Source organism: Tribolium castaneum, chromosome 5 (assembly GCF_031307605.1).
Source record: "Tribolium castaneum strain GA2 chromosome 5, icTriCast1.1, whole genome shotgun sequence".
In the NCBI taxonomy this organism is placed as follows: Eukaryota; Metazoa; Arthropoda; class Insecta; order Coleoptera; family Tenebrionidae; genus Tribolium; species Tribolium castaneum.
Genome location: NC_087398.1, coordinates 883444 through 899249, shown reverse-complemented (window position 1 = coordinate 899249; position 15806 = coordinate 883444). Strand labels below are relative to the sequence as shown.

The 15806-nt window shown below is 34.7% G+C and overlaps 2 protein-coding genes and 1 non-coding gene across 4 annotated transcripts in view; 2 read left to right on the top strand and 1 right to left on the bottom strand.

The window, feature by feature from the left end:
* Positions 1-33: 33 nt before the first annotated feature.
* Mir3850 (microRNA mir-3850) lies at positions 34-189 on the bottom strand. The gene has a single exon (NR_038684.1). It is a non-coding gene; the product is annotated as a microRNA mir-3850 (primary transcript).
* A 1543-nt stretch (positions 190-1732) lies between these two features.
* loaf (lost and found) lies at positions 1733-8533 on the top strand. 2 transcript variants are annotated; one of them, XM_964386.4, is made up of 7 exons: positions 1733-2097; positions 2862-3085; positions 3137-3281; positions 3334-3456; positions 3524-3706; positions 5314-5581; positions 7135-8533. In XM_964386.4, exons 1-6 carry the CDS (start codon positions 1989-1991, stop codon positions 5490-5492), a joined length of 963 nt encoding a protein of 320 aa, XP_969479.4. In that variant the 5' UTR covers positions 1733-1988; the 3' UTR covers positions 5493-5581; positions 7135-8533. The 2 variants fall into 2 exon arrangements, with proteins under 2 accessions (XP_969479.4, XP_064213245.1); XM_064357175.1 differs by having other exon boundaries at positions 3509-3706.
* Positions 8534-8641: 108 nt separating this feature from the next.
* wb (wing blister) overlaps positions 8642-15806 on the top strand; it is a 28502-nt gene continuing 21337 nt past the window's right edge. The window contains exons 1-2 of the mRNA XM_008195866.3: positions 8642-8859; positions 12346-12671. Coding sequence (XP_008194088.1) covers positions 8763-8859; positions 12346-12671 — 423 coding nt within the window. The 5' untranslated portion in view covers positions 8642-8762. The remainder of the gene's footprint in view (positions 8860-12345; positions 12672-15806) is intronic.

The following is a 15806-nucleotide window of genomic DNA, read 5'->3' as shown; positions in this document are numbered from 1 at the left end:
AATATTTTTAAAATACGTAATGTGAAAACGTATTTTTATGCAAAAAAAAGTATTTTCGAGTAAAATGAAACCAACATTAGTCTCGAACATTTTACTGCCTTATACCTTATTAGCGATTTTGTAATAATTTATAGAATAGTCTCAACCTTGTTTAGACTAATATCGGCCTAATCTATCAAATGCAATTACAGCTAGTTGAACTGATAGAAATTTTTAAAAATTCTTATCACCTGTAAAGACGATAAAAGAAAATCTCGCTATGGAAACGGTGCAGTTCAAATTAAAGTTTAGCGGTACTTTCATCTGATTGTAGAATTATTGTGAATGCAAAGGATAGGATATAATAAATGATAAAAATAATAAAAGTGTCATTCAGGAAACGAAATAATAAATTGAAAAAATTTTACTCGAACATTTTTCGAGAAATTTTTCGAGAAAACTTTGTTTTAATACTGCAGCCGTACGTCAACAATCGAAGAAAAAAGATAAGAAGATAACATTCTTATGTTAATAAATAACTTGTATGAAGAGTTTTATTTCCCAGACAATGCATTTCTGTCACGTTTTTGATTATTTCTTATAACAGAATAGATTTTTGATTGTTCATAAACCTATATAAATAAATAAACACATTTGAAATAACTTACCACTAAAAATAAAATTCACCAACAAGTTAAACTTAAAAAATGCAGTAACACTGAGGTTAAAGGTCTTTACACGAGATAAGAAGTAAAGTAAATCTAGAAAAATGTAATCATTTATACAAACATCTGTATCAGCAATGTTAATAGAAAAATCGCAATCATATTTAACATTGATTTACGTATTAAAAGAAGTTTGAAATTTGCGTAATTCTTGAAGGCATATTTACCTACATGTAGACTAAATGGGCCTTAAGCCAGGGCGGCATTATTCTTTATATTGATTTAAAAAATACCTAGTAAATAGACGGGTTGTATTTTTTAAATTAATTCATCAGTTTTTTAGTTTTCGTCGTATTTTTTACTTCGTAAGTTCTTAATTATTTAGTTAAGTTAGTAGTTTCAATTCATATTATAGAAAATTCAGGATAAATAATAATCTGAGTAATACACAATATAGAAAAATGTCTTTGAAAAAAGTAAAAAAAAAGTTTAAAAATGGTTACGTTTTTTTGAAAAACAAAAATTTCTTAAATAAATTCACGATGATTTTTTTAATACAAAACTTTGAAAATAAAGGCGACATTTAAAAATCTAATGCACATTTGGTGACCATACAAGAAAGTTTTTCAGGTTTATTAATTTAATTTTCAAAATTATTGCATTTTTAAAGAACTTGTGCTAGAATTCTATTTTATTCATATAAACTGATTGAAAAAAGTTAAGGAAATTACTGAATTTATAGAGAAAATTAACTTATAAAAGTTTATCAGTTTATTTAAGGTATTATCACTTAAAATTTTTAAGGGTGATTTTTGTAACAAAAAAATTAAATGCGACAAAAAACAATATTTAAAAATATTGGTCAAAAAAAGTTCTTTGGTTTTCTGTAATTTTGCAGACAATAACAAAATAAAAATATTTTTTTTAATGGAGAGAAAACTGGGAATTCGTTGTTTTGCGTCCAATTATGTGCGTTTTTTGCGTGTGGTCGTCGTTTTGGGGTTGAAGGCTTAGTTAATAAGAACCACAGTAGATACCGCTAGAAAGGGGTTGTAAGCGTCGCCGGCGTCGTCATCGATTTTACGACGGCAGAATCGTGCGCGAGCAACGCTTTTAAAATCACAATCTAAAACAGATTCGTATCGTTACAACCGACATACATATCGCGTCCGTACCATATCAGTGAATTTTTGAAAAAAAAATCCGAAAATATGGCATTTAAGTGAGGAACAATGGCACCAAGCCGGTTTTTCCGCCCGGAGTGCGACAGTGACACCACGTCGAGTGATTCCGGTCCGAAAATGGAAAAGTGATGGTCATCATGTTTAGGGAACTCGAGTGAAAATGATGATGACACAGAGAGGACCTGGACCTCCGTATAATGTGATCTTTTCTCTCGTTATTTTGGTCCTAGCATGCACCACGTTCGCAGTCGGCGAAAAAAGCAAATATTGTGAGTAAATTCATTTCATGCATTGGAAAAATTTTTGGCACTATGACCGTTTGGTCAAAAGCAGCGTGAACGGGGCTTTACCAAAAATAGGGAAGGGCTGTTTCAGATTATAAAAGCATTACAACTCGCCGACCGCTTTATGATTTACGGACGCTTCAAATAGTCTTTTTCCAAAGTTACAAGCCGGTAATGACCGAAAAACCGGTGTGCCCTAGTCACTGAATTGGTATCGATTTTATAATTTATGAATTATTTTTACACAGCCACATTAAATAATTCAACTAATGTGATTAAGGTTGCTTGCCATCAAATTGATGCTAATCGACCGAAAAAAACTACAAAGCCTGGCTTGAGCCAGGCTTTGTAAGGCGTAAATGTAAGAAATTAGCGAGTTTGAAGATTTTGCGTTAATTATGCATCGTCCTTTGATCTCCCCCATGAGTTATGCTTTGTAGCAGGAAAATCCCGTTGGCAATTTCGGCATGATCGCAGGAAATTTTTCGGCGCCCAACAGGTATCAAATTTACGAAATAACTTTCATGTAAATAGCGCTGGCTGCCAATTGATTAATTCGACTCGCGGTAGATTTGTTTGAAATGATCGTCCAGCTCATTGAGTTATGTGTAAGTAATTGGTATTTTAAAGGTAGGTCTCTCTATTATCCCCTGTCGCGATCAATAAAGAACCAATCAGGCGAGCGTCAAGAGGTGCAAAGTTAAAATTGATGAAAAACGCATTCGTCAAAAATCCAACCCCCGTTTCAGATTCCATGCAGTCGTTGTGCAAGAACCATTTCCTGCAGCAACTCTACCGGAAAATCGACGGTGCCGTTCTGTGGTCAAAAAACGAGCGAAATTTGGATTGCGTTATCACGTTTCAGACACACTCGATTTTGCAGCGGTTTATGCTCCGGTTCGACTCCTTGCAACTTGACTGCAACGACCATCTGTACATCTATGATGGGGCGCATGCCGTCGGCACGTACAAGGTACTGTCTTTGGGGCGATTTTGGGTCTTTTCGGCAAATGTTTGGTTCCAGTTTGACCTCTCCTGCAGAAATACAAAGCAAACACTGGGGGCCATGTTCACTCGCACCAATTACGTTACTCTCAAATACGTAACGGACGCTTGGGGCACCAACGACAACGGCTTTACGCTCGTCATCACGGCAGTGAAGGACCCGAGTAAGCGGGCGCTGAATTTACGCTCTTGGTGGTACAATTTTGCATTTTTCAGAGCATGCCTGCACTGAGTTTCGCTGCAACTTGCGTGAGTTTTGTATAGCCACGGACTTGGTCTGCGACAGCATCAATCACTGTGCGGACGGCTCTGATGAATCTTCAAACACTTTATGTCAGAGTGAGTCCGAATATTGAGCAAACCACTGTATCATCAGTTCTTCTTTTGACAGGTGTTTCTTTTCCAGATAACGAAACGGGAACAATCCTCGGCTTGGAAATGACGTGGTTTGTTGTAACAGTAATTAGCACTTTGTTAGTTTTGTTAGTTTGCATTGTTACCGTTTCCATATGTTTATGTCAGCGCGGCTGGAGCGCCACGACCAGATCCGGAAACGGAAACGTGGCCCAACCGAACGCCCCATACCCACGTAAGTAACATTATCTACACCTAAACATAAAACTGCGTGTAACGTAAGCGTTTATGAAAGGATTTTTGGAAAAATTTTAACGAAAATCCGGCGTTTTTTAAGTTATTGTAAAGTTATATCCATGAAAATAGCCATTTGGACTTTTGGTTAAAAATGAAGAAACACATTTTTTAGTTTTTTTTTGTAATTCCATCTCCAAGAGGCGATGGAATTTGTATAAAAATCTTTATTTCTTTAGGAATTTTGGAAATTCCATACAAAACTTCGTTATTTTTGAATATATATTTATGAGAATTGGTATTTGGGAATTTGGTGAAAAATGAATAAACACGTGTTTTATGATTTTTAGAAATCTCTGTCCAAAAATGGGATAAAAAAAATCCGTATAAATTCGAGATTCTTATTTTCATTGATTTTAATTTATAATCATGAAATTATTTTGAATTTTTTGAAGTTCCACAAGTTACTTTACACATCTTATCAAATATAGATATTGCACCAAATTGATATTTAACCTCGCTAGAAAATAAATTCTTGGTTTATTAATTTATTTATTCCATTTAATACAAAAAATCGTTTGACGAAAAAATGGCATTTGCCGTTTCTTACGAAAATGCGTAATAAAATTACTCTGCAAAAATTTCAAATAAAAAAACTGTTAGGCCCTTTATTTAAATAGTAGTTAACTTTAGAGTTAATAGATAACTCGAGTCAAACGCTTCTACCGCTTCTGATATCTGAAATAAATTAGTTTAAGTCTATCTCCTACCTTAGGCCTGAGTTAGAAATGGTCTAAAGTCCGTTATTTCAATGTCGGGTTATTTACGAGTTAATTATAAACTTCAGGTTAAAGTCAAAAAAACAAACTTTTAACTTCAAAAGAGCCTGACTTTTGAGTTAACTTAGAATTTTTCTAACACAGACCTAAGGTAACTGAAAGAGCCGTTATTATTTAACTATAAGTTGACATTAAGTTTAGATAAGTGCGTATTCTTAACTTTTTCTTTCACCATTTAACTAAATAAAATTAAAAAACACACTATACAAGGAAACATTTTAGAAATTAGTTAAGATGAACAGTTATAAGTTTTAGATTTTTTCTAAAGTTCGAGAATTTTAGGAAATTTCAAGTAGAAATCAGAAATAGCAACTTATAATCGGGACAAATTAAGTTACGAAGATAGAACAGGATAAAACTGTGAATTTAAACCTGTCCCGGTTAAATCAGGACGGTTGGTAATCTTAAAAAAAAAGTAAAGTAATTAAGATTAAAGGGTTTTTTCAAAAAATTTTGAAGTTCTAACCATAAACATTGGTACTTGCTATTCCACCCTCAAGAGGGTTAAACTAAAAATCCCAAATTTTTCAAGTTACACCCATGAAAATTGGTATTTGGGCTTTCGGTTAAAAATGAAGGAACTGCGTGGTTCGAGGTTTTTAATCATGATAATGCCGGCCAAAGAATGCAATTTGTTCTCCTCTTGGTTTAGTCCGTGTCAATATTGGTTTTCGGTGCAAAAATCTGTTGATCGAAGTAAATGAAACGCGAAATATTCGTGGGTGTATCTCTGGAGAGTAGTCGCAAGGTTGTGTGCTTTCGGTTTCAGTTCAGCAGATGTACGGTTCGAATGGTGCGATGAAACAGGGGGCTAGCATGACGACTTTGACAAGTGCTGGCGCCGCCACTGCAACCGCCGTTCAGGGAAACTGGCGCCACCCTGCGGGCCCACTAGGGTTCCGCCTCAGCACGCCGGCCCGGGCCCGCCTCTACTGCCAGGCAAAGTGAGACCAACGGCGCCCAACGCGCCCATCAACGGGGGAGACGCCGACCTAGTCTCACAAAGTCAAAAAGACGAATGGTTCGTCTAGCAGTAGGTACGCAAACGACACCCACACCCCCAAATACCCCCAAGTTTCACAAAATCGAAGAAATTTCCAGTCTAGTTGAAAAAATCAAAAGTCGTCCAAACAAAATCTTAATTTTAATTTAAGTGCACAACCCCGTACTTAAAATAAAATAAATAAAGGAAAGAATAAAAAATAAAAAAAAAGTTGTGCATTATCTCTTAGTAAACAGTTTTTCTTTGACTGGACTATACCCCCATGTTCAGCTAGCAAAAATTCTTTTTTTATTTATCCTGTGTCTTATAAACCATTTACAACGGTAAAAGTTCAAAACCGTGATAAATAAATCAGTCAAAAATTTGTTGCTTTAGAACTCTAGTAAAGTTTGCTTTAAGTTTGAGGTTTATGGACGTTTTTTGTTAAAATTTAGCGAAATAAATGAGTTTTTAGCTGAAAAATGTTTTTTGACTTTAACGTAATGATTGAGTTTCTGTCTTAAAATGCACTAAAACTTTAAAAAAGTTTAAAATTAATTCATTGATGAGCTTCATTTAACATAGTTTTTGTGATTTGAGGATAGTTTCGATAATTTTCATTATTTTCGACTAAAAAAAATACACAAATTTGGTGATTTTTTTTACGAAACTCCGCAAAATTTTCCATTTTCGGGGCGAAAGTCTTAAAAAAGTGAAAACAATGTCTTTTCTCACCTAAACTTGGTGCTTTTGAATGAAATTTTGGTGAAAAATTGGCGTATAAACAGTGCTAAAACGCTAAAAGAAAGTCTTTTTTTCACCTAATTTGCTGTTTTCTGTTTTGTATTTTTCGACTTACTTTGGTGGCTTTTGATCTGATTCGCGTAAAATATTTTCATTTTAGTCTAATTCAAGTAATTATAGTTTTTAATGTTAATTTATTTAAAAAGTTTGTGTTAAAATATCTGCAAAAGACGGTCATTACCTAGGGCCCAGTGGCCCAGTGGTATAAGCGCCACTTACAAAGCGGGGAGTCGGGGGTTCAAGCCCTGATCAGGACTGACAATTTTTCTATAAAAAAAAGTAGAAACAAGTAAAATATGACGGATACCTAAAGAATGACGTTTATAAGAGGGGAGAAAATGCAAAGAACCGGCAGAAATAAGAGAATAATGCAGTAAACATGAAGGCCCTAATTGCATACGTAACCACATCTCAAATGAAGTGGAATAACAAGAACAAGAACTGAGAGAGAAAACTTATTTTTGTGAGAATAGCAATACAAAAATTTTGTCTCACGGTTGACGTATGGTCTAAATTTCTTAAGAAAAAATTTTAACTTAACCATCTATATAAAATTAGGCACTAGATATTGAATTTGTTTTTGCATGTTTAAATCGATCAAAAATGTGTTGCTTCAGGACTGTAAGGTCTGCAATAAATTTGGTTTTCGGACATTTTTTGACAAAATTTAGGGAAATAAAAGAGTTTCTAGCTTAAAAATGAACAAGGAATCATTAAATTGTGCAAAAGTGCTAAAACGGTTTGACTATAAGTCTAGTCACAATTTGTATAGAGCGTGTCTGTAGTGCTTGTGTTATTTTGCAGAAGCGGCCGAGTCGTAGCCTGCAGGGTGAGTCGAGTGCAGAACCCAGCGCTCGGCCAACAGCACCAATCGACTGTCAGCCACGTGACCTCTCCTCACTGTGTGTTTGACTATCCAAAGGACTGTATTTACGTTTAGCAATGTATAAGTATAGTACGAAACAGTGCATTTTACACAGCTTTCTTTCCAAAACTCGACACTTACCTAACTATTCTGTCTGGTATCATACCTACCTACATATCTTAGCGTCAATAAAAAAATTGGTAAAAATCTTGCGAGGGGAGGCGATACTAACATCACATATTTCGTGTGAAAGACAATACAAAAACAAAAAATTAGCCTAATCTAGAGATAATTTAGGATGCATTCTGAGAGGGGGTTTGTTACTTGTGATGTCACACAGCTCAGTACTGCCGACAGGAGGAGAAAGCTTAGGAAACGTGTATCGAATCAACGCACACAGCCAATAGACAAATACGAACGACACTATAGTACTGTATGTTTAACTAGATAGATGTAATTAGTGGAAAAAGCACTGTACTTGTATAGCACCGTGGCTGTCGAGGTCACTGGCAGCCTCCTTTAGAACAATAAAGCGAATTTTCAATTTGTCTATCCAAGAACGAGTGTAAACTTGTATGTATAGAACAATAAGCTGCTGCTAAGGCGGTATTAGTGTAATTTTTCTATGGATGGGACGGAGCTTGGACCCGATTTTTGGGGCAACGGCGGGTCAAAACTCCGTCAGCATCGCACGAACAACTCCAATGTTATTCTACATGAATTTCGTACCATTTTTTACTATAGCAGACCTGACGAGTATGTTTATACACATATCTTTTAGACAAGTAACTAGAGTAGCTTCAGGACGGCTTCGTTTGTATATTATCGTAGTACGCTTACCATAGTCTTGTGGGCAAATTTTCCTCTTGCCACTCATTTACTTCGGTTACCGCACGGTAACAACTCGCCAAATACGTTTCACGAAACAGAAACATATCAGGGACTCGCAATATCACCGAAAGCATTTTCTAACATATCAAATTTGCTCACAAGAGATTTATTTTTGTGTACAATTTGTCCGCTACAATAAAACGGTGCAGATGTTTAGCAAAAAACCGATTATTTAAAGGCCTCATTTTCGGGCGCACTATAACCACCACACACGATTTCATCTCCCAAAGTGTCATTGCTTCAGCCGCACACGTAGTTGCAATTACGCTGAAATCACCCTGAAAAATTTCAGCGTAACTTCCGACTTGACTGATCACACCCTTCCCTGTACTTACACCGTTGACCAATCGTTAGAATTACAGTCCTCTAGCAAATTACCAATTAAAATGTCCGTGTGTGTTCTTTAATGGAGTACAGAAATGTTTCTTTAATAAAAAATCTGAACCAGAGCGCGTTTCATTCCGCAACCACGAATACACCTCTTCCTCTCCATCAGACGCTCAAGAGGCGGCTATTCGAGTTATTTCAGCTACATAAAGGTAAACTCACCTCAGTTTCCGACCCAACAGTACCGTGGAGTTTGTGTCCGGAGACACAGCAAGCCACGTGCGTTTCACAAAATCGAGCTTTCGAACTTTTCAACTGACTATGAGTGATGGTGGAAAAAATGCCGTGAATGAGTGTTAAAAATAAGCGGAAAATGTGGCTCAGAACGACCGTGCTGTTGGTGTGTACGTTTTTTCTAGCAGAGGCCGGAAGATTTAAAAAACAAGGTAGCACAGATTCCTCACATTGCGCTCACATTTTTGTCTAGGATTAGAAATACATTGCTATGCTAATTTGTGATTCATCATGGTAATATCACAGTGGGTGGAAAAAATACCATGATCTATTATTGGCGGATATGCACATGAGTGAGTGACAACGTAAATAAATAAAACACAATTAAAATCTTGCTTCGAAAAACTAGACACCGGCCCTTGGGACAATAAAGTGTAGTTGTCACCTCGTGCCCATTTCTACCTGCTTGCTCACAATGCACCACTTCAAAAAGTTATTTAAAATGGCTATAAACACACAAAGCTGGAGGAAAAAAGTCAATAACTCTTCCTCCATTGTACCTTCCTTTGGACTTTTTTCAAAGCGCACTCAGGTCAATTAATAACTAAACGCCTCTCTATTACAACAATGTTTTGGCACAGCAAGTTTTATTAAATTTGTAGCGGATGGGCGATATCAAAGTTAAAAGAATAGAGCGAACAAAAGGAAATCTAATTTGTGCCTTCGCTGCTACCTGTCTATTTTAAACTTCAAAGAAATGAAAATATTGTGCATAGAAAATTCAAACATTTGACGTAGTTCTTCAATTTAGAAAGCATTTGGCAACATAGTGTTACTCTTTGTGAGTTTGGCGAGATTTGATGATAAAAATTCGCAAACAATACAAAAGTGGAGGGAAACTTTGCTCGTAAATGTTTCATTACCCGAGTCCTAAATTCCATTTCCCCAATAAAATTGACGCGTCTTTAAGAGCGCCCGTTAATGATCTCCAATCATGCACTTCTTTTTTGGCTATCACTCACTTGAAATAATATATGAAAGGAATACAATACCGGTGAACAAGTCCGGCCCCTTTTTCGAGATGCCCTTTCAAAATTTTCAATTTAATGGTTGGTAGTAAATGTCATTTAAAAAATGCCCGGCTGCTATTTTAATTTCCATAGTAGTTCTTTTGAATCACGTTCGCTTCTATTGTGCTCGGTATAATACCGACCTTTGCTTTAATAAGAAAGAGTCCGCTCTCGTGTGATTGATACTAATAATACATATTATGGCATGTCATTTCCAAAGTCCTATTAGGAAATTTCGTTTCGTTAATAAGCGCATTAATAAAATATGTCGACTCGCCTTCGAATCATTCAGGCTTATTTGACGAGAATTCCAAAAATACTGCACCGGGAGTATTTGATAAATGGTTGAAAAGTGGAATTGATACCTATAATGATCTCTTGCGGAATGATTCCCTTTATGGGTACATACAAACAAGACGACATAACGCAATATAAGAAGAAAGTCATCGACCCAACGGCTTACACAGGATGTCTCTTACTCGCTAATAATCCGAGATATGGGGGTAACAAGGACGGATTCCTTCGGACGGGATATTTTATTATAATACGGTATACCAAACATCTCGAGACGAATGACTACTTTGCCGCAAAATGAGAAATTTACTTGTAATGAGGCAAAAGACAATAAAAAATTTACAATGCGACGACGGCTCGCATAATTGACCTGAAACATTTTTCAAGACGACAAGATTTATTTCCGCAAGTGAGAAAAACAATCCATTTCTGTATCGTGCAATTTGGAGAACTGAGCTCTTTATTTCTTCAGACAACGTAATGATGGCACGGCCGCACAAAGGGAACACCGAACGCCCCTCGTTTCCGATTTCAATTAAAACATTTTTTCGTTCTTCTTTTTATTTGTATTTATGTAGAAATTTTTTTAAAATGAATAATAAAAAAATAAGCCCAATTAACACTAAACACCTTCCATTACACTTTATACAATTTCTCCATATTTAATTATTTAAGCCAGTACGATAAAACTTCTGTTAATGTAAGAAAAATACTACAAATAAAGAGAGTATCTAAAATTAGGTTGAAAGAATAATAAAAAGTAAAACCAAACACAAAATTTTATCCTTATTCGAAATGATATTACCCTTACCTTTCATGTCTTCTAACTGAAAAATCACAAAATTAGACAGAAACTGATTTAATTTGGCTTAAGGTCAGTTTTGGTCACCCATTGAGCCAAAGTTTTATTTGATTTGTTTTGCATGAACTAACTGATTTAAAAAAAATTAAAATAAGCCAAAAATCTAAATTTAGTCAAAAAATATGTGATTTTTAAAAGCTTTTATTAACTTGCTTTGTTGTCTGTCTGTCTGTTTCATATTTTCCGAGCCAAATTTGAAAGGGTTTCTGTTGCGCGAATGAATTGAAATTTTGCATACTTACGTAATCTGCGAACATTTTATAGAACACAAACAGAAATTTTACCAAATTAAACCGAAAATTGCGTGAGTTCATCAATTTTAATGACATTTTAGAGCTAACTTCGAGGTTTTTTTTAGATTTTGCTAAAAGACCGAAAAATCATTGCCAAAATTATTTCATTCTTTTGCCTTTGACAAGGTTTTAGCAATTATTTCGTATTTTTTTTTAACAGATCGAAAAGTCACCCAATTATACGAAAATTGGTGTTACATTAACATTCTTCGAGTCTTGTTGACGTAAAAACTATTTTTTTTTTCGAAAAATTTGTCTAAAATTCGATAAAAAATTACCAAATTGGATCTAAATGGGTATTATCTTTTTTGTTTATTTTGCTAAAATTGATGTTAGTTTCTCTCGATTTTTGCTGCTTTTGGGCCAAAAAACACATTTTGTCGACATCGAGTCAAATTTCTGAATAACATTTTCTAATTTCTATGTTTTAAGTACATTTCTAATGAAAAAATTGCCAATAATAAGCCGAAAAATTGAGGAATTTGAGAGTAAATCTTCAATTTTTTTCACAAATTATTTTTGAGAAGTAAAACCACTGCAGTACTTTCAATTTTCGTGCTTTCGCCTCGCGTAAACCAAGTTGTTTTTTGGTCAAAACGGGACTGGTTCCTCGAAATCGCCAATTATTCAGAAAAGCCTTAATTGCCAATTACCGAGCGAAACGTACCGAGAAAATTTGGAATACCTACTTTATCCTCCAAAAAAGCACCTTACTGTACACATAAATTTGTCAATTAAAGAATTCTTTTGTGTGTTGCATAAAGTATGTGCCCAGCCTCAATTTCGTCAGCGCGATATTCATCTGCATACCAGCGATATTTGCTTCATAATTCAAGCGTTTTAATTATGACAATTATTGCAGTAGTTAGATTGGTAATTTTAATTGATAAAAGTGGCATTTCCTCACACAAAGTTGTGAATAATGTCTCGGGCTATTTCTGGACGCATTATCCGGTTTTCTCTCAGGTCAGGGTCTCTTATATTAAATTTGTTGCAAATTCTTAAAAGGATAAAGTTTCTCGCGGTGTTCGCGAATATAAACATCTGCCGTCTGGGGTATTTATATTGCGCGTATAAATAAGTTCGTCCTCAAAAATCTAATTTTAATTTAGGCCTCTTAGGCACAACTTCTTGCTCATTACGGTAGGTCGTAGCAAATTGAGACTGAACTTTCCGCAGGACACAAGCACTTGAAAACCTTCAACCAAGTCAGCAGACGCAACGTCTCCTCCAATTTCGGACTGTGGCCATCATCGTTCAACTTAGCCACAAAGGCTATAATTTCGGCGAACGCAACGTGTGGCGAAAATGGCAGGGAAGAGTTCTGCAGGATGCTGGAAGGTGGGAAAGGACGATGCGGAATCTGCGATAATTTCAGCACCGATCCGGGGAAAAAACACCCAATTAGCTACGCGATTGACGGCACACATCGCTGGTGGCAGAGTCCGGCTCTGTTTTACGGCTCGAAATACGAATATGTCACAATTACCATCGATCTCAAACAGGTAAGTGCTTAATTGGACTGATTGTTCCACGAGAAAATGATAAGAACGTGACGGCAATATTTTAACTCGTAATTCGGTCGATGCGTCAACAACTCAAGAATCGATAGCCGAATGGAACTTCTCTCACACTGACAGCAATTAGCGAAAAATTGAAAACGCCACTGCACTCAAAGAAAAAATTTAGCTTTTTTTTAAAGATTGGGCAGTGTAGTAAATTAAAAAAAATGGATTGGTTGATTCAAAAATTAAATTAAACTCCGAAAAAAAGACAGTTCTTTTGACAGAGGGAATTTGTAGCACTTAAGCCCTCTTCCAAATTTTAAATAGTATCACTCTTATGGCACCTCAAAGATTATTCTAAACTTTCGAAAAATTTTAGGGAAAGTGGTGTTTTAATTAACAGTTAAAAAAGTCTAATTTTTATCAAATTTTCAAGCAATACAGTCTGATAAAAACAAATAAATAAATTTGTATTTGCTTTTAACTTCATTTTTTTCATCAGTTGATTTTCTATAAAATCAATAATTAATTTTTTCAATTAATTTATTTGAATAAAGTTGTAAACCCAGTTATAATGTCACCAAACGAGCACTAGATTTTTAAATACCTCCTCTATTTTCTACGATATCTATTAAAAAATTACCCTTTATTTATTTCAAAACTCTCTGTTTTTTAAAAAACCTAGTTATTACTCCATATTTTTCTATAACATTACATTGTTGTTGACTTTTTTCAAAGACATTTTTCTGTATTTTGTATTACCTAGGATTTTTCCACCATTACTCATCGTCAATTTTCTGTAATAAGAATTGAAACTACTAAAAACTTCTTAAAACTTATTAACCAAACAATTAAGAACTTAAGTAAAAAATACGAAAAAACTTTAGAAAAAGGTAAATTTTTGGTAATTTTCGACTAAGTTTGCTAATTTGTGCGTTCTAGTTTAATAAAAACAGGAAAAAAACTTGGATTTTGTTCTAAATAATAATCTCATTTTTATCAAAATTCTTCATTCTAGAATTCTTTTGTAGATTTAAACACGTTTTTAGACCAAAAATCAAGTTTTTCTTTCTGTTTTTATTAAGCTAGAACAAAAAGATCACCAAATGACCAAAAATTTACCATTTCTAAGCGTTTATTTAGCAAAAATTTAATGATTGCGCAAAATTTCTTATACAATAAGCCAATAAGTTAGAAATGATGTTAAAAATGACATTATTTTTGCAAGGTCTGAGGATTTGAACAGGTTTTTAGACCAAAAATAAAGTTTTTTTTCTTGTTCTTATTAAACTTGAACGGAAAATCACCAAATTTGGTCAAAGATAATCAAACATATGTCTTAAAAAGTAAGCCAATAAAGCACAGAATTATGTCAAAAATTACATTATTTTTTGAAGTTCTTAGACCAAAAATCAAGTTTTTTTTTTCTTGTTTTTATCTGGAAACAATTGTACAGAAAAACAAATATTAGAGTAAAATATTTTAGGTGAAAATTTGACTAAAAAACTGAATTCTGCGGCCTCTCCCTTTTTATTTGCTGAATTATATAAATTTTACACGAATTACATGCAACTATTTCTATGTATTTCTGGTAAATATTTCTGTTTTCATTTCCTCCTTTTTGAGTGCCACTTGGGAAGCTATTGACAGGAGAAGAACACACAAAGCTACACTCAAAAACCCCCACTTGCCATGACAAAAAAACTGTTGTTGTGTGTACAGTTAATTTAAACCTTAGACGACTACAGCTTTTAATTTAATTAATTTAGTAATGGATTGAAAATACATGACAATATTAAAACTTTAAACTTTACAAATACAGCTTGAATGAAACTTTACCATTTCACCACAACGTTAGAATTATAAGTTATAAGTATAAGTTGTTTGCAGTACTTAATAATTTTTTATTTTTTATTTGTTATAACAAATTTCAGTGTTTTTTTTGCTGCTTTAAATGTAGTATCAATGTGGCCGATGGCATTCCATTGTGAAAATTCCTTTTTTCGTGGAATCGGTGGCTTAGAGGAGCAACTGGGTGTTAATTCTTGTTTGAGTCAAACATTTGTAAAACGGTAAATATCTGTCGACCAGAAAAGGACGGCTACGCTGCTTGACTCTAAAATAAACGTGGCAGCCACCCTCCAGCCCTGATTGGTATGTAGCAGTCGTATTCTGGCAGAGTGCTTGCCATCACAAGACTTAAGAATTTTATCCGTCATTTTATACAGCCTCGTATTCTCAAAATCCCACTAAGCCAGAAACGCGGTTAAGTTAATCGGGGTCATCAACACGGCCGAGAACACAAAAGGCTGAGAAAGTCAAAAAACGACAAATTCACATTTTCGGGTGACACCTGGGCTAGATAATTAACGGAAGCATTCGCTTATAGGTTGTTTGATCCCTGAAAGGAATCCGGTTCCTGATAGTGGGCCACTTTACCAGACTTTGGTTTCGAAATAAGATGAGTGCCATCATCACAGATTAATCCCAAGACAAAATAAACTCGGAGATAATCATCTATTGTGGCTTACGACACGAGAATAAGTCATCATAAGCTATTATCTCCGGGTGTATCAAGTTATTTTGTATTTGTAATTTTTTCATCATTTTCGTGGAAATTGTGTGTGTGGTCCGGACACCCTTGTTCTGGCGTATCTCTTACACGCAATTACAATCTCTAGTGGTCACTTAACAACTTTCATCGCTCGTCTTGGAGTTTAAACCGTGAAATATTTAATTATAACCATCTGAATTTGCCCAGATTTTATTACAACATGGCCATTATCTTAATTATTAAATTACAAGACTGATGGCATGCTATTGAAAAAGGTCGTTGTCGTACTGGACGTGGGATGGTACTCCTTCATGATGCATTAGCAATTACCAATATACAGGGTCTACAACGTTGCGGTCTATTTTATACGGTTATTCGAAACTATTCGAAAAAGTGGAACTGTTTTCATCCGCACCTATGCAAAATGATCCGGGGAATCGATTGGCATCGAAAAAATTGCCAAATTCCCAATAGTTTTTTAGTTATGAATTTTTTAAAATTTTACCAATTTTTGCATTTATCTGCAATTTGCTCAAAAACTATTAGTCGGAGATCAATAATTTTTTTTGAAAAAAATAGAT

What these genes read in the sequence shown, in the direction of transcription:
- loaf (XM_064357175.1), top strand. Translation starts at nt 1,989, where the DNA reads ATGATGATGACACAGAGAGGACCTGGACCTCCGTATAATGTGATCTTT. An exon ending in CACGGCAGTGAAGGACCCGA is followed by an intron (nt 3,282 to 3,333) that starts GTAAGCGGGCGC and finishes TGCATTTTTCAG; the next exon opens with AGCATGCCTGCACTGAGTTT. An exon ending in ACCGAACGCCCCATACCCAC is followed by an intron (nt 3,707 to 5,313) that starts GTAAGTAACATT and finishes TTTCGGTTTCAG; the next exon opens with TTCAGCAGATGTACGGTTCG.